This window comes from Azolla caroliniana, unplaced genomic scaffold (genome assembly GCF_043228905.1).
Source record: "Azolla caroliniana isolate FFs.n. ecotype wild unplaced genomic scaffold, voAzoCaro1.0.p SCAF_15, whole genome shotgun sequence".
Classification (NCBI taxonomy): Eukaryota; Viridiplantae; Streptophyta; class Polypodiopsida; order Salviniales; family Salviniaceae; genus Azolla; species Azolla caroliniana.
Window position 1 is genome coordinate 11,490,222 of NW_028230450.1, and position 23,817 is coordinate 11,514,038.

A 23,817-nucleotide genomic window follows, 5' to 3' on the forward strand; every position below is an offset into this window, starting at 1 on the left:
CCTTTAATTAATGCCCCTAATCAATGCACTCAGAAACCTTGAATTCCCAGGAAATTTGACTGCCATTAATCCCCAAGGAACTAGTTATAAATTTCATGAAATTGTGAATACACTCCAAATACATATTCATGATCAAAAGAATAGTACCAAAATCGAGTGAATATCATGTCCAATCCTACAATTATGTCCACCCTTATCTCATGATAATAAACATTTATGAGTTCCACATTTGCTTTCAATTTTCAGTTACAGAAGTCTTTATTGAAAATCTTCTGACTGTTCATTATCTATGCAATCAATGGATAAGTAGACGTCATATTACTTCATTTCATGTCGACAAAAATATTACTCGTGACATTCCTATTACATTGACAATAAAGAGGGTAAATTGATAGGTTTCATAGTGGCATAGCCAAGCCAAACACCATGTTTGAATTATCATTCATCGTCATGTTATGTGCATGCACATTGTGATCACAATGCAAGTAAGAGAAGGTTAGTTATATGCAATGACCCCGCTATTATTTGTAGAAACAGAACTCCTTAGTTTTGCCTTCTTTCAACAAATGTACCTAAATGTTTTACTATTTCCTCAGACACTCACTCTTCTCTAACCCACCGAGACAGAGATAAGGTACAAACTGACACAAACTAGGATTGCTCCTTCAGAAAGGATATCCATAAGCATTTTAATAGAGGACAATAAAGAAAACCTTCGGCCGCATTCGTGAAAAGTAGAGAACCTGGGTATTTTGAATGTGTCCTAACAAACAGAGTACCGCACATTGTGACTGAGAAATAGGTCCAGATTGAAAGAATGTGGAAAATGCAAACTTTTAAGTGATGGAAAGTGGAGCATTGTAGCAGAGTAGTATTATGTATACATATATTCACAGAGTATTATTTGGGCTATAGTTTTAACAATGAATTGACATGAGTATCTCATAACATTACAAATGAGTAACGAAAGTATTGTGAAGTTTTTACTGCGTTTCTGTTGTCATTATGTAGAGTAGTTTAGTTTAACCTTAAGCTTGTCGGACTTCGTGATGCCCTGGCCCCTATTGGGAACCAAGCCCAAGATGCTCAACAAGTTGAAGGGCAAATACTTATATATCGGCTTACAAATTTGCCTACCCGCAGTTTTATTTCGGGAGGCCCTCATTTGTAACAAAACACCCTTTGGATGGTGACAGAGACCAATACTGAAGAGGTGGTGCAGCTATTGTGAGACTTGCCTTTAAGACCCAGAAAACATCTGAAAGGGAAATGCTGAGGTTGCCACATCTTTCATTTTCATTTAGATTCCTGGAGTTGAGCATGCGATAACAAGATATGGATATGAAACAGTATTAGTCTGTCTTTCGATATCCATCTTCTCATTCTTGTCTGCAACAATGGCTTCTTTCACCTTGCTAGATTGGCTCTTGTATGCATGTGAATTCTCCACTTAGTTTACCCACACACAATCATAAAACATGAAATTCTCTTATCTGGGTATCCATCTTTGTATGAAGACCATTTTGCTCACAAGGAAACAAAGCTCGGAGCCGATAAAAGATATGAATGTAGGCCAAACCTTCTGCAAATATTGTCACCACAACTGTATCGAATGGTATTGGCACAATGATTTGCAGGTTTCTTCACCCATAACAATGCCTACAGTTGAGAGAGAAAGGAAAAGTTAGGGTATTAGGGCGGAACTTATGTACATCTCTCTCTCTCTCTCTCCACACCTGGATATATATACTCACTTAAGATACTGAGTTTCTTCTTCGCCATCGGTCGTTATTACTCCTTGATTTGTTGGCATTGAAGCTAGTGTTGTTAGTCGCCCCTGAGAGAGTAGAAAGATGAGGGGGCTCAGATGAGCTCTGCCTACGCGACGAAACACTCTTAAGCTTAGAGTTGAGTTTCTTCGAGAAGCTCGACCCTGGCCATGAAAAGAACCCTTTCTTTTTAGGAGCTTTGCTATCCAATTGTTCTTCGAGACCCGAGCAATAGCTCCTCAAGCCCATGAACTCGGTCTTCATCTGTTGAACTTCCACTTGTAATGCTCGGACATCCGCACTGTGATGATGGTGATGATGATTGTGAATAGACCACCCATCTCTCGAGGATTGAGGATCGCTATCTGATGTGCTTGCTCTCGCAAACTGAGTTAAAACATGGAGAGGAGGTGTATTGTCTTCAGATGGAGTGAGAGGAGAATGACTCCCTCCTGTGAGCGCATTTCGTAGCTTCATATGCTCCGAGAAGAGAACCCTTATGACCATTCGTAATGGTAACCTATCGTTCTGCGATACGTGCATGCATGAATCTAAAGAGAGCTTGTGTACATCAATGCTTTGGCATAGTTGCTTCCTTTCTTCTTCTGTGAGATCAGGGTGAGCCTGAATCACAAATGGAAACGCAAAAACGAAAAAAGCATGTCCATATTAGGTCATTAATCATGAAATCATTTCAAATAGACTTTTCTGTTTGGTTTTTTATGTACAATAGTTGGGACATACAAATAAATACCTTTAAGAAGATGTCTATGGCTTTATAAAGGCCATCGTGAGATAACCTTGCATTCCCTGGAAGTACCTCTGTAATGTCTTGAAAGCTCTGCAATGGCAGTTTTGGATCATTTGCCACATGAGAGAGATATCCATCCAAAACCTCGGCAATTTTCGATTTAACAGACACCAAAATCACACTGGGAGACTTGAGCAAAGGAGACCCATCAGGTAGACTGTTTTCATGATGAAGAAGAAAGCTCTGCACCATCCGATGAACCATATTCACATCATTGGCAATTTCATACATCTGATTCGATGGTGGGAGAAGATCTCTAAGAGAAACTTGATCTAATTGCATAGCCACCCTCTTCTCGAGCTCCTCACAACAATCAGAATCGATCCCTAACATGTGTGCCACTCTGAGCAGACGGAATTGAAAACTTATGGACACCGCATCAATTTGGGAGGGAAGAACAGATATCATGCTCTCAACAAATGCACAGTGTTTGCTTCTCACCTCAGACGAATCCTCCTCTACATTCTCACTCAAAGGAAGATCAAACCCTCGAAAGGTATGATCACCATTGCCATCTTTGTCATCGTCTTCTCCTCTATTTTCACCATCTTCATTGATGACCTGTTCTTTCGGAGCTGATTTGTTTACAATAAGGTCGAACCCTTTGAACCCATCTTGCTCGACATACTGATGATTCATGGCATCGTCTTCCGAAAGGAGGCTCGGAAGCCATTTGGTGGCATAGCAAGAAACGACAGACCCGATGAGGTCGACCCGCATCCCTTTAGCTTTAATGGCATTCATGATTCTGACAAAGTGATTGGTGCTGAGGAGACACACATCTTCAAACCACCAATCCTGAGGTATAGAAGCAGCAGTAGTAGTAGTAGTAGTAGCAGTAGTAGTAGCTACGGATTTCTCGAGCTCGAGTTCATGGCTACGAGGATCGAACCTTTGGTTGGCGTGACCACCACCACGAGCAGCAGCAGGAGCAGGAGCAGGAGCAGGCTTTCTACCTCGTGTGAAAGACCATCGGATGCCTTTGGGATCGGTGCAGGCCTTCCAGGCGATGGATTCGATGCATCGCTGGGCGATCTCGAGCTTCTCGGACCAAGGTGCGAGGTCAGGGGAGGAGCAGGTCCGGAGGACGGAGATGGAGTCATTCCACGAGGGGAAGACGCGGGAGGAAAGGAAGGATTCGGTCTCGGCCACGAGGTTGAGGTTGGGCGGGCGGCCGGGGGGCAGGTGGTCTGCATCCATCTCCAGGTACTGGGAAGCACATCGGAGGGCTGCCACATTGGAGGTGGTGATGGTGACTGCAACGCCATAGCAGAACTTGGCGGCAAGCTCGAACGCGTGCCGCCCGCCCGGGAATCGGAGCAGACGGATGTGGTCCTTCTCTGTATCCCTCGACTCGAACACCAGCCTGTTCAGGAGGCCGCTGCGGGAAAGGAGAGGGAACTAGGGGGTGTGTATGTGCCATGTGCGTGGCAGGTTTAGGGTTTTTGCAGAAACCAACATATCACACACACACACACCATAGCCACAGATATCGAATCATCAGCATGTTCCTTTTTTTTCTATCATGATGTGAATGAATCATGATATGAATGAATTATAACTATATAATCTTATGAACGAGTATAAACCTGGTCAGATATCATTAGAGAGCTACCATTGAAGCTACACAAAGCGGGGCAAGATAACAAAATAGGTAAATGGTACTTTGAGAACGATGACAGAGAAAGTGGGAGAAGAGGCGTACTTCCCATTAGCGGTGAATAGTGCCAAAAAAAATAGAGAGGGAGGGAAGGAAGAAGCTTTTGCAGAGAGCTTTCGAAAATTAGCGTATTTAATTAGAGAAAGGGCTTCATTGAAACCTGAATTAGAGTCGCAGATAGAAGCGACTTTCCATTACAGACATTGAGGGAGAATTAGCGTATTTAATTAGAGAAAGGGCTTCATTGAAACCTGAATTAGAGTCACAGATAGAAGCGACTTTCCATTACAGACATTGAGGGAGAATTAGTGTTTATATACATATATATAGAGAGAGAGAGAGAATCCTCCATTAAAGATGAGCTTCTAGACAAGCAAATTAGAATCTTTCATGAACACAGTTAGCAGCGTCTGAGAGAGACGCACAGAAGCGCGCTTCCATTAAAAACTTCTCTGAGGATGCACCAATTAGGATTTGAGACAGACAGATTGAGGAGAAAGATCTTGATTATACCTTGTGAAGATGGAATTCTGTAGAGTCCACTTCCACTCGCAGATCGCTCTGAAGAGATGTTGCTACAAACCTGCAAGTGATGAGGAGCTAAGTGTCTATGGCGATCTTTTTCACTCTCAGGAAGACAAAAAAAAAAAAATTAAAAGACTGAGCAAAGAGAAGGATTTACCATGCTTGTCCATCCTTTTGACAACCTGTAATTTCTGCAGGATTGATGAGGAGCTCGACCTTGTGAAGCTTCTGATTATCTGTGGCTGAAGAAGAGAAACAAGAAGCTTCTAATTCTTCTGCGGATGTGTTCATCACAGGCGGAAGAATTATGTCTCGATATTTATCGTTCTTAGATTTTCCCTTGCAGGGGGAGAGGGGGAGACAGACAGACAGACAGACAGACAGAGAGAAGAGCTCGTGAATATGGATATGGATATGGAGTTCACAGGCTCGATCGATCTTCACAAAATTAGATGTCTATTGAAAGATCAGGGAATGGTCTGAGGGCAGAGAGAGAGAGAGAGAGACCTCTTGTCAAAGCTTAATCTTAAGGCTGTTTGGCTATGGCGCCGATTGAGACTGATATATCTGTCGTGGTCTGCTGGTGAACGGAAACCTGGCAAAAAGCTCCGTGAGCAGGAAGAAAATCACATTGGAAATGCAATAGCAACGTTAATTAGCTGAGCTGAAGCTGCTGCGGTCAATAAGCTTTCCTTTGCCATAGCCATAGCCATAATAGCCATAATAGCCATAGCCATAATAGCAGCCATGGATGATATAGCCTACAGAGGGGTACGGTGGAGAGTTAAAGCGTGAATTTTAGAGGTGTTCCTCGACATGAAAGATCCACACAAACCAGGTCTTGTTCTTCCCGTTCAGAGGGTTAAGTAAAGCTGCGTCAAGCTCTTATCGTAGCTTCTTATCCATTGGCAGAGAGAGAGAGTGAGAGCTCTAGGGTAACAACCTAACTGGACTAAAAGCTCAAGACACAGAGAGAGCTAAATAGAAAATGTGTGTGTGAGAGAGAGAGAGAGAGAGAGAGCGTAGCTACATAACATAGTACAGACAATGAGATGAGAAAGACACAGAGGTGGGCCGCGTGCGATCTCAATTAATTAATAGAGAGAGAGAGAGAGAGGCAGACAGAGGAGAAATCTGAAGGAGAAGGAAGGAAAGAGGAAAGAAGAAATTGCGCAGGAGAAAAGGGTTTTTAGGAGGAACAGCAGCAGCAGTAGTCATATATCATCTCTCTGTGTGTCTCTGCGTGTGAGCAGGAGCAGGAAGGGAAGGAGGACGACGCCATTAAATGCTGTCTGTGTAGGGTTTTGGTTTGGATTAGGGAGGGGGCCATGGCCAATAGGGTTTGCACGGATTGGAGCTCCTCTTCTTCTTCTTCTTTTATCTCTGTTTCAGTTAGGGTTTTCTATTGTGTGTTGGGTTCTGTAAACCTGTGTACTGTTTGATGGCGATGGCGATGGCGATGGGGGCCTCTGCTTCTGCTTCTGCTTCTTTTGGTGTGTAGGAGATTTGGCGGCACTCTCTCTCTGTCTCTCAGTTTAGCTGCATCATCTGGCGGCGTATCAATACGCATATTTATATATATATATATATATATATATGTATATATACATACGTATGTTAACTAACATTAATTATACCCTTACCTAAATCTAGAGGCGGCGGGGCCCACATACATACATATATGTACATATACTTATACATACACATATATGTATTATGTATATATGTACATGGATGGATGGATGGATAGATAGATAGATAGACAGAGATAAGATAGATCAGATATGTATAGAGAGGGTAGGGGGGATGTAGTACCTACCTCCTCCAAACAAATTACATACATACATACCACCTTCAATTAATGGGCAATGTATTTGGTTCGCATACGTACATGATGGATGATCCTTCCTCTTAACACAATGGATCCCCTTCTAAACACACATATACATATAGAGTGTGTGTGTGTGTGTGTGTGTGACCCATGGATCCCTCCTCTGTTGGACCCGAAAGTGTGTGTCTGTTGTGTGTTCGTGAATATGTATATCCTCGGTCGCCCAAAACCCGCGTCCTTACTGTCTTACTTACTTACTTACATTACATTACAGTTTCCTCGTCCGTCTCCCCAAGGCCTTCCTTCCATCCGAAAAATGCCCGGAAACTTGCCTAGCCGGAATCTCCCATACCAAGACTCTAACAAACATATGTGTGTTGTGTCCATACAACATACGGTTATATTCGCACCTAGACTTCCTTGCATCAGGTTTTTTTGCTTTTGTGGAGTTCCGGAAATGAAAGAAACACAATCTATTGCCGAAACTCTCGCACAATGTATGTAGCTCATAACATAACCTTACTTTTTTTTTCCTCCAAACATTTCTTTCATTAGTTAGTATTAAGAAAAGCGCCCAAAGACTACAAAACGTACAATCAGAAAATGCTATGTACAAAAGAGAGATGGTCAGGGCAAGGCTACATAACCTTACGAGTGAGTCTTCTTACAAGAAAGGTAAAACAAAACAAAAAAAACATTAGATAGTACACATGTAGTAAAATCTTTGAAGTTCTATCGTAGAGTGATATCATTCTCCCCTAGGAGGGAGGGGGGGAGGCATGGTGTACTTGAAATAAAGAGGCCATTAACAAGATGGCCCACATTTATTTAGTGTAGACGAGGGCCATTTATAGTAGTGATGGTTCTGAGATAGTAGCATAAAGCCATTAAGGAAGAGATATGAATGATTGATCGAGATTGAGAGAGAGGCCACTTACGAAGGAGACTTGGTGCCTTGAATCTTCAGTTATTTATGGTTATTTGAGTATCATTAGGGCAAAGCATAAATTTGGGTAGTAGAAGTGATTGTGATGGCATTGTTAGGAATGCATGTTATTTCGAACCCATGTGGTCACCAAAAATGAATTTCATCACGACTTTGTTAAGATAAAAGCTACTGAGGTCTTTGATTATTACATCTATACTGACAAATGATTGAATCTGAGGAGTAATTTCTTGAAATATTAAACATACGATTTTAAGCATGTTCGAAATGTCCACTTTTTTTTTTTACCATTGAAGGATACATATATAACAATGGCATTTTTTTAAGCAATAAGGATAGTACTAAGATGACCTTTGATAATACAATCAATCAAAAGAACGCATAAGCTTTACAATTACACCATCATTTTTAAAGAAACTTATTATATTTCTCGATTTTGCCATTCACATGAGGCAAATATTTCTTTTTTGATATCTACAGTCTAAAGAGTCATAAGTCTAGGCACCAAGTCTTCTCTTCGTGTGATATTGAGTAGAACCGTGGGGTAAGCTCATGGATAAGAGCCCAAGGTTAGGGCAAAAACTAGACTAATGCCTTCAAACTTGGGCATCACAATGTCATGCTATAAGTTGAGTGTTGTCTTCAAAGGCCAAAGACACAACAACTAACATGTCTCAACATCATACAAAGTCCTTATGTATGATAGGGTGTTGTCACCTCATTCATACAAATGTTTGTTCCCATCATTTCTTAACCTAATGTTTCTACATGATGTGCAAAAATTACGTGAGAGTAAGGAGATGCCATGACAAAGAAACTTGATCTATGAGCTCCTACAATACTCGGGTAAATAAGAAGAAAAAGGCATGGTATTTGGCGATCTTGTGAGAGTCTCTTGGGTGGTGAGGAGTAGCATTGCCACGGTAGAAATTTTATACGGTGTCAAAGTATGGTAGATGGGAAGAGGATTAGCTTTCCTCCCCCCATAGGAACACCAAATTCCCTCCCTGTATTAGTTCACCAGTTGTTCCCTTCCATTTACTGTGGGCAAGGAAGTAGTGTCTTGATTTGCTTTTGAAATATCTTAACAACTATAGTGTTGGGTGCTCTCCAAAGATGCATCGGGTTAACCATGAAGAACTATGAAGCTCGAGATAGTATGGCTTTGGGATGAAATGAAACAAATATGGATGGATGGTATATTTGACTCATGATCGTCAATTATGAAACCTAATACTACTTAGGCATAGCGATAAGGGGCTAATGGATGTCTGAAACATAAATATTCTCAATGACATCACTTCATGTAAATTAACACCATGTTTTTTGTTAGAAGCATTTGGAGTATGGACACAATGTCAATTCCTAGATTCATAACCACAAAACTCAACAAGATTAGACAATGGTTGACAAAAGACAAACTTCCAAGTGTTATGAATCACACACATTCAAGTGTGTTCCAAAGAAATAGTGAATTTGTGCATTCAGATGGTGTGCAATGAATTCAATTTGTACAGAGCCATTAATATGGAATCATATGCAAATACTTCTTGGGGAGAAAAGTCATATTCTCACAAAAGGCATGCACATGACAATGAGCTCGCCTTGTAGAACGGTACCATTGTCAAGAATTCCATGGTTGAGGAGATGGACCAAGTTTTCCTATTTCTTTATGAGATCTTGTAGGAACTTTAATCATGGATTACTATTTTGTAGATTCCCGTGTTATATACGTTTGATTGTTCTTCGATGATCAATTGATATTCAATCCAAACGTGTCATTCAATAGTCCATATATTTCAGATGGGGGAAATGGAGACATTGGAGAGAAGATAGATAGAGGGAAGATAGATGACACTACTTAAAAATTCGTTTCCATTTTTTTTTAAACCTTAAACCTGAAAAATGTTCCAATTGCTTCACACTTGATTCAATCTTTCCAAAAAACATTGGCATGATCGTAGTTCCACGTACCAGAAAAACAATAGTCCTTGTATAACCTCTGTGTTGAGGTTGGTTTCTCTCCTTCATTGCTCTCCAAAAACAAAAATGTGAATATTCATATCCATTAACCTCTTTCTAAGAAAACCGTATATTTCAATCGAGATATGCGTTCATGATGCTGTTTTGATTTGTTAGATATATTAAATTGCTTTTTGGTATCTTCTTATCATGGTTTGTTTCATTGTAAAGGTTGAGTGGGAAGGTGAATTATAACAAACTTTAGATCCTCCCAAAAACAAGCCATCATAATGTGTTTAGCTTTAGAAAAATAAAACTGTAATGGCATCGTCATTACTCATCCAAATCCTACTTGGAAATAACCACTCTTGGGGTTCTTTTGATCAAGCATTAAACTTCCTTTTCGAAAACTACTTCGCTACGAGAAAAACAAAAATACCTCGATTCGATAAAGTCACAAAATGGCAAACTTATTATCTCCAGTCTCATCATGAGCACTTATATATTCAATATGATGTTTAAGAACCAATAATATGTCCAATTTCAACCAATCAAATGGCTATGGGATGAATATTGATGATTTGGCTAGCACCACACGTGTCTTGTCTATTATAGGCTCCCATTTGTCATGCCAATGGACCATGACTACCATATACCATTGTTTTTGACATTTTTTCAATGGTTCACATCCACATGATAAATCACCTAGCCTTTATTTTAGGGCCTAAATCCATCACATATCTGTTTCAAATATTCGTGGCGATTTTGAATCAATAATGTTGAGAAAGACATGAAGGTTAATATGTTTAAACACACTACTATAGATATGTGCAAGTTAAAATGTTGATTGCCCTTGTGATAGTCCAACCTCACACTAATGTTTTGCCAAGAATTAGAAATGAATGAGTGAAATAGTGCAATAAGTTAAACTAGTACCACAATTAAAACTCGAAAGAATGTAATGTACATAAAGACTACATTGTCTTTTTAATACCTTGAGAGTAAGCACATGAACATATATCATGTGTCCATGTTGTGGAAGACTCAACTACTACACGTGGTTAACACCGTGTGCACTTCTAGAGTACAAGTAAATTGATATGATATATGCTCTCGAATATCAACATCAAACTCTTGGGAAATTCGAGACATCTTTATCATATATGTATCTAACCCTCGATCCTATCTTTGCTGTCATAGAGATAATATATTTGTAAAATATAACTTTGCTCTAAGGAACCAACATTAAAAATGGCATGAAATGATGTTCCCAAAAATCGAACAACTTGGGCACATGGTGAAGGCAGTAGCTGATCCTAAAATATTGGCAAATGGACATGAGTTATACATCAACTTCGAACTGTTGGGAACTTCAAGCATGACATCATTATCACGTATGTGTCTACATTTGAATCCGAACCTTTACAACTCATGGTTCTATGCTCGGAAGGATAGAGGTTGTAAATTTATAATTCAATGTTTTCCCAACTTCAATTTAAACCTTTAAGAAAAATGTTGGGCAACTGATAAGATTTAAATTGTTTCACTTGGATGAATACATGTGTGTGAGCGCGCCCACACACACACATCATGGTGATAGGTAAATATGTACATATATGTTATAAATCCAAAATAGAATGAAGTGTACTTATATGCTCTCACAAAACACATCTCGAATTCCCAAAATAACATTCATTTTCTTCGTGATATCCACCATAGTTTTTCTACACAAACCTCTCATAGTCGTGTAGCAATTACATGTCTTTCTTTACTTAAAAGATCATGGGGATGAAGTGAATATCTTGCAATTTTAGCTATCAAACCCAATGAACCACAATGTTGACAAACCTCATCACTAAAACTTTTTTTCTGATTTGGGTGCATGGGGATTTGAAGTCTTGTGCCACATTGCTTGATTCATAGGGTGAATTGTGCCCCCTAGACAACAAGGCCCAAGATCATCAATGTTCATGATGTAACGGTCTTTCATAATACTTGTGCGGTTTTAATGTAGTTTAATTCTTTTATTTTTCTTTTCAGTAACACTTTTATTACTAGTGGGAAACCTCAATGTGAGGTGAAAACCCACAAAGAATAAAGTGAAGTATACAAGTGTCGATAAGACACTAAAGAGCTTAGAAAGTTTAATTCCACATTACTAGTAATAGTTATATACAATACGTTTAGTCCTCTTGAGTGTATTAGATATTGATTAAATGAAGTAGCCTCAAATGAAATGATTGAGAGAGAGACATGTTCTAAATAAAAGATCATCCAAAATATACTTATATATGTACAAGAGCTTCAAAAGGTATGCTCGATAATGCTTAAAATTGCAAGTACATTTTTTGTCAAGTTTGAGATCTTCATCACATGAAAAGCAGGATTAAGCACATAATTAAACTTCCAACTAGATGCAAAATTAAAAATTGAAGCATCTAATTCACTAAATTAGACATGCCCACTGTCTATGTGTAAGCATTACCAACAAATTAAGATTCTATCTATCGTAAAAAACTAATCCTCACAATGTCACGTGATCAGTGACCTAACTTTGACCAAGCATATGATAGGTACATTTGAAAATATGTAACCAAGCATGTATTTTGAATCTCTCTTAAAATTTTGGTATTTTTTGTTTTCTTTAATGCCCATGAGAGATTGAAGGAAACATTGTAGTATGGGGTCAAGCCCATACAAAGGTAGAATCTAACTTGAGTTCTCTCAAATTTATGATGTCCAATCTTGTGATTTATGATGAACCTCAAGTGTTCGTCCTATTCCTTGTCCAACCATCACATCACACTTTTGTGATCTCAAATCCTCATTATATACTACATTAGCTTTTGATATTTTATTCATTTTATTGTATAGTTGAGTAAATAAGGGTCTTTGTAATTTGAAATCCTCATTATATACAACATTAGCCCTTGATCTTTTATTACTTTTCTAGTATAGTTAAGAAAACCTTATTTACATATTTGTTTTTGTCATTTTAGCAATTTACATAATGAGGTTAGCCTAGCTCTAGTTAGGTCTTTCTCTCATCTTTAATTTTTAGGATCTGAATCATGACCATTTTGTTACCAAGAATATTACTTACCATTGGGGAATAAGAATACCATTTAGTAAATCAATCAAAACATTCCCCTATGCTAATATTATGATAAGAAATAAGCTAATATATTGGAAGAAGGAAAGGTTATCCTTAGCTGGACGTGTAGTTGTTGCTAATTCTGTGCTTTTATCATCTGTTTGGTATATAGCCTCTACATGGTTGTTTTCTAGGTCCATTATGCTTAGAGTTCAACGTCTAGTACGGAATTTTATTTGGGGAAATGATACGGTACACAATACTATAGCAAAGGTAGCTTGGTCGGTTCTTATACAACCCAAACATAAAGGAGGTTTAGGTTTGATTGATCCTTTCATGCAAAGTAAAGCATTACTTGTTAAACATGTTGTTAGGTGTTTATTGCCTGGACAAGAGTTATGGAAAAAGTTTTGGATGTGTCATTTATATAAATTAAAACCATCGGTTGGTGGTAATTGGCGTGATAGTCTTAGATGGTTCTTTAATTCAGATTTTCCGCTGTCTAAATCGACAGTTGGGTCCTTTAGTTTTTTTAATGGCATTCTAAGGGCATGGGAAAGTATTCGTCGAGCGCTGGTTTTTTTGCCACCAAAAACATATCATCAATTAATGCGTCAGCCGTTGTTATGGAATCCTTTGTTTACTGATGAAGCGGCATGTGTCTTAGGTTTACGACCTAGGTTATCTTGGGCTGCAATGGATAATGGACCAGCTCGTACGGTTGCGGATTGGATTGCTTTCCTGCAGACTTCAGTGCAAGACCAAAAGAGTAGGGTGTCTAATTTCAGAGGGGCAAACATTATGATAACTCAAGTGTCAACGGTGTATCAGGTAACATTACCAACTTTGAGTTTTGGTCATTGTTTGAATTGGTATGGTATGTTTTCGAGATTAAATATACTAATAGGAGCTCGTCTGTATACTCAAAATGGTAGCCTTTACTTTTATGAAGTTTGCGATAATGGTAGGTTGTTGGTAGTGGAGGAGGAGTCTTCAATTGTGTCTTCTGCCAGGCAGCTGCCAGTGAGAGTAATAGCTAGGTTGGGAAAAAAGATATTTATAGATCCTAATTCACTAATTGCTAAGTATTCATCTCATATATGGGTTTTAAATTCTAGACCAATTGTTGATTTGCAGTGGGATCCATTAGATTATGGTTGGAAGTTACCAATGTCTGATAGTACGCAAGAGAAAGTTCTTCCATTTTTTGCATATTCTGTGTCACTGGGTAGGAAGTTTTTGTTAAATGAGATAGAGTCAATTCCGGCAGGAAAAAAATATTGGGAGGAAGGTAATGTCTCATCTACATATATGTTGAAGTTTTGGAAACACCTTTGGTCGCTTAAATGTATGAACAAGGTATTGCACTTTCGATGGTTAATGATTCATTATGCATTGCCAGTAGGAGCTTTATTGAGGGGAACAATACCTGATCGATCATGTGGTAGGTGTGGCTGGGCATATGAGACATTACATCATGCTTTTTGGGAATGTGTTACGGCCAAATGTTTTTGGGCTCGTATTCTTAGGCTTTTAAGTCGTAAGTATAGGGCTACTAAATTCACGTGGGGTACAATCTTTTGGGGTACGTTGGATCGAGAAACTATTTTTTATCATTATCATAATTCATCATTGACTTTACATGTGAAAAGTTTTCAGGTGTACGTTACGAATAGCTCCTTGCAGGGAGTCAAGTTCTTTTCTAGGTGTTATGTTTGGAACTTTATTTCCTCGTTGGCCTTATGGATTATTTGGAAAGCAAGGTGTTCTAAAATATATAATGATGAAGATACTAATGTTGTGGATCAAGTTAAATCTTTCTGGGAATTATTGGTAAATATAGTTAAAGGTGAATATGATAGCTATAAGGGTTGTGGAAATGGGCCTAACCGGAAAAGAAAGCGACTTAGAAGAGTCTGGTCAACCATTCCTATTTTTTTGGATGCAATAGGGGAAGATGTAAAGTGGAATTATGTTCCACCTCGATGGTTGTTTCCGCCACCAGCGCCATTTATATTGAACACAGCCGTTTAGGATGAGTGCGTGAGGAAAGTGTAAACTGTTTTTGTGTTGTAAATACAGGTTTTCCACGGACATTGGCAACAAGCTAATCGACGAGAGGGCTGATGTGGAAAGAAGGAAGAATGTGTAAGAGAAAAGGATGGGGTATGGTGGCGGGGTCATAGTCGACAATCGTGAGTGGGTGGGGAATTTTTACACTAATTTTTGTTTTTAATACAGGTTTTTCGTCAACAGTGCAAGATGTTAATCGGCAAGAGGGCTGACGTGGACTGAATGAAGAATTTCTTGTTTTGTGATAAGGATGAGGGAAGATGGCGGGGGGGTCGAAGCCATCTATCATGAGTGAGGAAACTTTGAGATTAACTGTTTTGTTATTGATACAGGTTTTTTCGTGGACATTGGTCATGACGATAATTGGCTAGACGGTTGATGTGGATTGAACGAAGAAATTTTCTGTGTGAAAGTGATAAGGTTGAGTGAAGATGGTGGGGAGGGTGAAGCCGACTATAACGAGTGGGTGAGAAAATGTTTACACTAATTTTGTGTTGATCAATACAGGATATGCGTGGACATTGCCACCGTGTTAATTGGTGAGATGGCTGATGTCGACTGTATGAAGAATTTCTGTGTTAAGGATGAGTGAAGATGGTGGGGAGGGTGAAGCCGACTATAACGAGTGGGTGAGGAAATGTTTACATTAATTTTGTGTTGATCAATACAGGATATGCGTGGACATTGCCACCGTGGTATTTGGTGAGATGGCTGATGTCGACTGAATGAAGAATTATTGTGTTAAGGATGAGTGAAGATGGTGGGGAGGGTCGAAGCCAATGTGCAGGAGTGGGTGAGGACATGTTTTAACCTAAGTTTTTGTTGATTATACAGGATATGCGTGGACATTGGAACCAGGTTAATCGGTGAGATGGCTGATGTCGACTAAAGGAAGAAATATTTGTGGTGAGGATGAGTGAAGATGGTGGGGAGGGTCGAAGCCAATCATCACGAGTGGCTTGAAGAAGACTACGGCCAAGAAGTAGCAGATTACCTCAATGGCTTGATTGGAGAGAGCAGTTTTGTATTACCTAAGTGGTACAAAAGGACATTCACAAAGGAAAATTAAAGGCCAAGGAACGGGAACAGCTATTGGACAACCAGGTGATAGTGAACAACTTTAGTACATGCGGAACCAAATGCAAACATGGAGTTTTTAGACTACTAGCCATGATTACCACCAACATATGTATTCACTTGGACCGCAGGAATTTGTTTATAGGTTGAATATGGGTATACTAAAGAGCTTCAGTATATGTGGAATCACATTCAGCCAATGTTGGCTGCAACATGATGTTTTTTAGAGGCCATAACAAATGCCATCTTTATTTGGTCCCTTTTTTTACGATATATACTTATGGAGTGGAAACTATTATGTACAATTTGTAGATTGCCTTTGGCATTGTTAATTTTAATACCAATGGAGCATATTTAAAAAAAAAAAAAAAACATTCCCCTATGCTAGATAGAATTTCCCTGCTATTGGAGAAGTATGTGTTAAAGACGAATACTTTTATTGAGGAATTAGAATAATTCTGATGAGAAACTAACAAAGAAATGAGTAGTAGAATCTAGATTTAGGAATACCAACAAAGCTATTGTCCAACAATCATGTGTGCCTTAAAATTTTGTTCTCGGCCATTCACATAGAATGAGATGAGATTGATTCCGGCATGAATTATAAGATGATGCCAAAGATATCTTACTCACAATGGAGGATCCATAATCACTTGCAAATGCCATTGTGCATTGTTTTTTGACTTGATAACCACATTTTGAGTGAAGATAAGAGCATCAATGAAGTGAGACAAGACTACATACCTCAATATCGAATTCGACATCATTCCCCCCTTTAATTGAAGGCGACACCAATGCTACGTCATGCAAGTTTATTATTTGATCGTATGAGATCCTCTTTCATATGTTAAGAATAAGAAACATTTGGAGGCAGTGAGGATCTAGAACGCAATAAGCATTTGGAGTAGTGAGGGTTGAGAACTAGGTTTAGTAAAAGTCTCTCATTGATTGGTGCAGTCCCCAAATCGCCTCTCAAAATCCTCATATGGTGGTTATATTCACATTGATCAAGCTAGGAAACCCAGAATCTTGTAAGTACAAGTAAAGTCAAGCAACATATTGGGCTACATGAGCACAACTTTATAACATATCAAATTGTACCTTAACTCCTCTCTAGGTATTCAAAGTCTCATTCTAGAAATTCAAATGATCTAGTAAGAAGTATCCCTACCAATTCCAATGAGTACCGATTCTAGTGTTGTTAGAGAAGTATCAAGGTTTTGCAAAAATGTTGATATGGACAAGGCTACCATATACCAAATCATTGCTCCTATGATTGTCCCATAGATCTCTAGCCAAACACTACTCTTCCATTTGGGGCCATTTATGGGTTGTCATCTGAAGATGTAGAAGCACTTAAAACCTATATTGAGGAGAATCTAGAGATGTGGCACATGATCTAGAAGCACTCCCAATATGTAGTATATGCGCACATGTTCTTGATATTTCCTTCATATTGGTAGTTTGAAATTGATATTCTTTATCATTCATCCCAAAAGATAATGGAGTGCCTCAAGGGAGCTAAATACTTCACAAAGGTTGACTTTCCCCAATGTGTATAATCTCATTTGTATTTGAGCGGGGGACAAGTGAAAGATTGCTTTACTCACTTAGTTGTGGGTTGTTGAGAGATCAAGCTCAACTTAGTTTAGTTAGTTAGCCAACCATGTAACTTCGTAGTTACCTAGATAGAATCTAGTTAGAAGTGTTGACTATAACGCCTTAAACATGACATTGTACTTAAGTGGGATATTCTAGATCCTCCACTCCCAAGTACATTTAATATAGGACTTACACCTTTGTACCTATATTCTCCTCACACATGTGCACCCTTGCACATGAGATCTATATATACCTCATTGTAGGTATTTTTGTATTTGATGATGATGATGCTAATTTAATATACTTACTCATCCCCCATCTTGTGTTGTTTATAAGTGTATCTCTCTCTCTCTCTCTCTCTTCCTCTCACACACATACACACACATATCACATAATCTTATGTGCTTAACTTAATCACATAATTAGGTACTAATTAACTCGTAGTTAATCACCTAGTTCTTAACATGGTATTAGAGCGTGTGGTTTAGCACATCCACTAAGCCCACCCGACTACATGATTGTGTGTTCGAGACTTCGACGACAAAATCCGGCTATCGGCTATCGTAGTGCCGCTACGTAGCAAGTGTACGTGATCGAAGGAAGAAAAGCAAAAGAAGAGAAGACACTACATATCAACATGAACACACAAATGGGTAGCTCGCCCCCAAGTGAAAAGCTAGAACGGAACAATTATTCATCTTGGGAGTACAAGATGACCCAATACCTCGTTGGCCAAGGGTATTGAAGCTACATCAATGACACACAAGAAAATCGACCCAACTCGAAGAACACTGACTACGCAACATGGGAGCAAGTGGCGAGTCGAGTCATGTATTGCTTGACAACATGTGTCGACGATCACATGCTTAGCCACATTTGAGGCACCAAGACGCCTAAAGAGGCGTGGGGGAACTTGAAGAAGATGTTTGTCGTCAACACGACCGCCTGAAAGCTTCAACTCCGATAAGAGTTGAACAACATTCGACAAGAAGATATGTCCGTGTTGGACTACACCGCCAAGATAAAGAGCATTTGCAACTCGCTTGGCTCTATCAACATAATCGTCGACGGAGACGAGATGGTTCAAGTATGCTTGGACGGCCTCGCACAACAATTCGACTCGTTGAGGACGACAATCTTGGTGAGGGAAAACCCTCATTTGTTCTTCGACCTTCAATCAATGCTAATGGTTATAGAGAACTACGTCTAAACCAAAACCAAGACATCGGAAGGACAAATGTTCTTCTCGAATTCGGATGGTGGACGAGGACGAGGACGAGGCGGTAGAAGAGGTCGATTCGACCCATCACACGAAGGGAACTCAAACCTTCAACAACAAGATGGAAGCCATCGAGGAACCTTTGGAAGAAGGGGGAGCTTCCATGCCGAACAAGGTCGGCAAACAATGCCACTTACCTACAACTATTGTGGGAAGATCGGTCATTGCGAAGAGAAGTGTCGAAAAAAGAGAAGTGAGTTGGCTTCAACAAGCCGACAACTCACAAACTACGCCAACAACTCTGAATACGACGACTACAATGGTCTATTCGTAATGAGACATAGACTGAACTCTATGACGGCTTTTGACACCACAAGCACCTCCAATTCGGAAGACATGTGGTTCGTCGATTCCGGCGCCTCACATCACATGACATCCCTAGAAGAGTGGTTTAGTGATTTGCGTACACCCGATCGACCCGACGTCATAGAGATGGGTGACGACATCACACATCAGATTCGGCACATCCGCAACATTCCATTCGGCGACGACCAAACGAATTGCATCAAGAATGTCTTGCACGTGCCCACAATAACGAAGAATTTGGTCTCGGTTGGCCAAATTGTGGAGCAAGGCATGCAAGTCCGCTTCAACAACGAAGGTTGTTTCATTGAGAAAGATGGATGACTCATAGCCAAGGGACGGAGAGACGGTCACATGTTCATCCTCGATTCGAACGAGGTGAAATCGGCCATGTATGCCAAAGGTCTCAAAACCGAGACGAACATCGAGTTGTGGCACAAGAGAATCGACCATATCAACCTCCAATGGCTCCGAGCTATGCAAACAAAGGGAGTTGTCATCGGACTTCCGGCCTTCGAGTCGAAATGAGTCGACCGAGTGTGTGAAGCATGCCAACTCGGCAAACAACATCGACTCCCATTTTTGAAGGAGAGCTCTGAAGCAAAGGCCTCCTTGACGTCATACACTCGGATGTATGGGGACTGGCTCAAATGCCAACGATCGGCGGATGCCAATACTATGTCACCTTCGTTGACGACTACTCCCGCTACACTTGGATCTTTCTGATGAAGAAGATGAGCAAAGTGCTCTCCCACTTCCAAAAGCTCAAGGGTCAAGTCGAAAAAGAAACCGGTCGGCACATTTGATGCCTACGATCGGATGGAGGCAAGGAGTACTTCCTCGATGAATTCACCTCTTACCTCCAAAGTGAAGGCATTTGGAGAGAATTCTCGTGCCGACACACACTCCAACAAAATGGAGTCGCCGAAAGGAAGAATCGGCAAATACTCGAGGTAGCACGCACCACGATGCATGAGAAGCACATGCTGAATTTCTATTGGGCCGAAGCGGCATCCATGATCGTCTATCTCATGAATCGATGCACCACCAATGGAGTGCATGAGCTAACTCCCTACGAGCTCCTTGTCGGAAGGAAGCCGATCCTGTCGCACCTCAAGGTGTTCGGAAGCATTGCGAATGTATGCATCCCAAACGAACAACGACAGAAGCCTGACGCGAAGTCAGAGGAATGTATCCTCATAGGATACTCGTCCAAGAAGAAGGCATACAAGTGCTATAATCCTTTGACCCGAGTGGTTTGGGTGAGTCGAGACGTAGTCTTCGACGAATCAACATCTTTGTATAAGCGTGATTCGGCTCCACCTGACATAACTGAGGAAGAGTTGAACATCAACTCGGAGGATGATATTCGGCCAAGCCCTTCACCAAAGGATCGTCCAAGCTCTACCGAGCTAAATGGACCACACGAGCCTTCAAGCCTTCCAAGCATGTCACGGCCAAGTCCGAACTTGGACAAAGGCAAAGGTAAGATGCCCAAATACAAAGTCGATCACCCCGACGACAGTGATTCGGATGTGTCGGCTCCCTCACTAGACAGTGAGTTTGGTGTACCCATCATGCAGACACCTGGAGTAAAGAAGGTGCTCACATTGGCAAGCGAAAAAATTCGACGTTCTTCTATAGAGAAGAATCTTGTCATTCGGCTTGGCTACAACGAGTACATGGTCCATCATTATGCCTTCGCGATGAAGGTAGCAACCGAACACGAGCCGAAGAGCTCTACAGAAGTGGCTCGTGACCCACGATGGGTGAAAGCAGTCGACCCAAGCCTTTGTCACAGGCTTGAGGGGGAGGAACGGAAGCCACAAGAATACTGACGCCGAAAGCTGCACAGAAGTCGACATCGAAAGCCGGACAATGCCGAAAGCAAAACCAGATGTCATAGGCCTCACACTTGAGCTTGAGGGGGCGTGTTGAGAGATCAAGCTCAACTTAATTTAGTAAGTTAGTCAACCATGTAACTTCGTAGTTACCTAGACAGAATCTAGTTAGAAGTGTTGACTGTAACGCCTTAAATAGGACCTTGTATTTAAGTGGGATATTCTAGATCCTCCACTCCTAAGTACATTTAATATAGAACTTACACCTTTGTACTTATATTCTCCTCACACATGTGCACCCTTGCACACGATATCTATATATACCTCATTGTAGGTATTTTTGTATTTGATGATGATGATGCTAATTTAATATAGAGTTAATCATCCCCATCTTGTGTTGTTCATAAGTGTATCTTCCTCTCTCTCTTCCTCTCACACACATACACACACATATCACATAATCTTATGTGCTTAACTTAATCACCTAATTCTTAACGGGCATTATGAGTATAATATCATGACATTTAGGCTTACTAATGCTCAAACCATTTTTCAACACAAGGCAAATGATGTGGGGATCTCTTTATCATCTTATCATCTTTATCAATTTGAGATGTTCACTGTTTTCTATGGTTTTCCAATTTCCACTGTTGTTCTATTTAGGGGTATTCAATTATTTTCTTGCCCATCATTTGTCTCACTTGAAAGGATGTATGTTTTATGTGGATCAATGGTGAAAAATCGACTCTTGAGGGAGGTATAGAAAATTCCTTCACAATAACTCTAGTTTTGGTACACCAAACTCCATTAAAACCATATTGAATGAAAATAGATGCATCGACTTTTGCATTGCAAATATTTTATGTCAAGAGGGAGATGATAATCAATTGCATCCTATTTCTTTCCTATTGCATTCTGTTAATAATTAGGTAATTAACTAAGGGTTAATTAGTATCTAATTATGTGAGTAGTTAATCACGTATGTGATTAAGCAACGAAAGAGTATGTGATATGTGTGTAAGAGTAAGGAAGTTGAATGAGAGATAGAGATAAAGACAAGTGGGGGATGATTAACACAAGTCTAGCTTAAAGACCTTCTCTATATTAATAAGCATCAAGTTACAAAAATACCCACAATGAGGTATATATACATCTAATGTGCAAAGGTGCACATGTGTGTGGAGAATATAGGTACAAGGGTGTAAGTCCTATATTAAGTATGTATCGCACTTAAGTGCAAGGAACAAAATCCTATTTAAGACTTTATGGTCAACACTCTAACTAGATTCAATTTATGTAACTATTAAGTTACATGTTTGACTAAATGGCTAAACCTAGTTGTGCTTGATATCTCAACACATTCTATCCATTAGAAATCAATTATCCCATCTATGACAAGGAGCTAATGGCTATTCTTGAAGGATGCCCTCACAAATTATGTAATTCTCAAACTATCAAAATGTGAAGTACTTTCAATTAGCCAAGGTTCTTAATGGACATCAAGCCCATTGGTATATGCAAGTTCTATCTCTAGTTAATTTTGTCCTTCAAAATTGACTAAGTCACTTTTATTACAACGTTCATATTCGACACCAAAATATTAGGTAATTCTTGCTTTGGATAGTCTACGACTTTTTTTTATTCCAAACAAAATATGCTTCATTAGTAAAATTCTGCATACATGACGACTTGATTAGGCTAACAACATTACAATGGCTCTAGCCATGAAGACCTATTCTAAGATTATTTCCACCTTCTCACCCAACATTTTTGCCAAAAACTTGAAGTCACAAAACTATTACCATTGTTTGCATAGCATGTGAGCAATGCATGCAATGATGCCCTACATGTTATAGGCATGGTTCATTTTCCCCCCACATCAAACTCATATCAACCAACATCCATGTCCTGTATGCCCTGTCATCATTGCATTCCATGACTTGTAGTCACCACCTTTATTTTAGCTTTGTGAAGCTTGGGTTGCATGTAGATGGATAGGCATTGAGCCTCTATTCGTAGGTGAAGATGAGAAAAAATGTAATTCAATGAGAAGTTTGTAGGGTTAAGTATCAAACCCATGGCATTTTTAGGCTAGATTAAATTGTTTTCACCCAATTTAGCATAAGCACATGAATAAACATAAAACTATTTCTATTATACAAGTATGTAATTACAACCTTCTCAATTATTTTTCCTTCCTCTTTTTCTTTATTTCTGTCTTTCTTTCTCTTATACTACTACATTTATTTTTTTCCAAAAAAAACTCCTTCATTAGTTATAAAATTTTATAGATGAGAGGGACACAATAGTTCCATCATATGTGGATGCCCACTGACTCAAGAAAGGGAGAGGACGACTATTGTTGGATGAAGGCAAGTCGTTGTCTTTCAACTCCATCGGATTTGCCATTGATGCCATTGTTTGGCTCTTTAGCATGACTACAACTTCACTTCATATCTCTTGCATTAACATTACTGGATGCGCAATTTGGTTGGAGAAGGCCCATCTACATAGTTGTTTCCATAGAATCCAAAGAGTTATTGGGTTGACCAATTCCAACACAACTTGGGATTTGTCATTAATAGGAGTTGAGTGGATATTGTTGATGGTGGAGAAAAAAACCTCTTGCGCTTTTATCACCAAAGTCATCCCCTCCTAATGTTTGTACTTGTCAACTAGGGCCTGCCATGATAATCAACATACATTTCCCCAATTGATCGTGCCTTGCACCTAACATAATTGCAATAGGAGACCAACCCCTCGCCATATTCGATGGGTCTCTGGGCAGTCCCACAGAGCGTGTTGGATTGATTCTGTTGCATTTGGGCGTGCTACACAATTAGGAGAGCTAAGGCTCCCACGCTATCACGCTACCACGCTCCAACCGGTAGTGACTTATGTATTAATTGCCATTGGAACACGATAATTCGGCTAGCGTGTTGTTGTTTTTAGATTTTCTACCAAACTTTGTGATAATTGTATATGGAACATGATATACGTGTCATACCTTTGCAACAACATGCTCTTAGGTGGTTTGAGCGGCT

At 39.7% G+C, this 23,817-nt stretch overlaps 1 protein-coding gene and 1 long non-coding RNA gene across 2 annotated transcripts; both read right to left on the reverse strand.

The window, feature by feature from the left end:
• Positions 1-867: 867 nt before the first annotated feature.
• LOC147854629 (root phototropism protein 3-like) lies at positions 868-5,483 on the reverse strand. Its single transcript, XM_087331142.1, has 4 exons — positions 4,923-5,483; positions 4,754-4,823; positions 2,524-3,981; positions 868-2,393 (listed from the first exon to the last, which is right to left on the reverse strand). Exons 1-4 carry the CDS (start codon positions 5,054-5,056, stop codon positions 1,755-1,757), a joined length of 2,301 nt encoding a protein of 766 aa, XP_087187268.1. The 5' UTR covers positions 5,057-5,483; the 3' UTR covers positions 868-1,754.
• Positions 4,119-4,734, reverse strand: LOC147854630 (uncharacterized). Its single transcript, XR_015531019.1, has 2 exons — positions 4,492-4,734; positions 4,119-4,400 (listed from the first exon to the last, which is right to left on the reverse strand). It is a non-coding gene; the product is annotated as an uncharacterized LOC147854630 (long non-coding RNA).
• Positions 5,484-23,817: the final 18,334 nt, after the last annotated feature.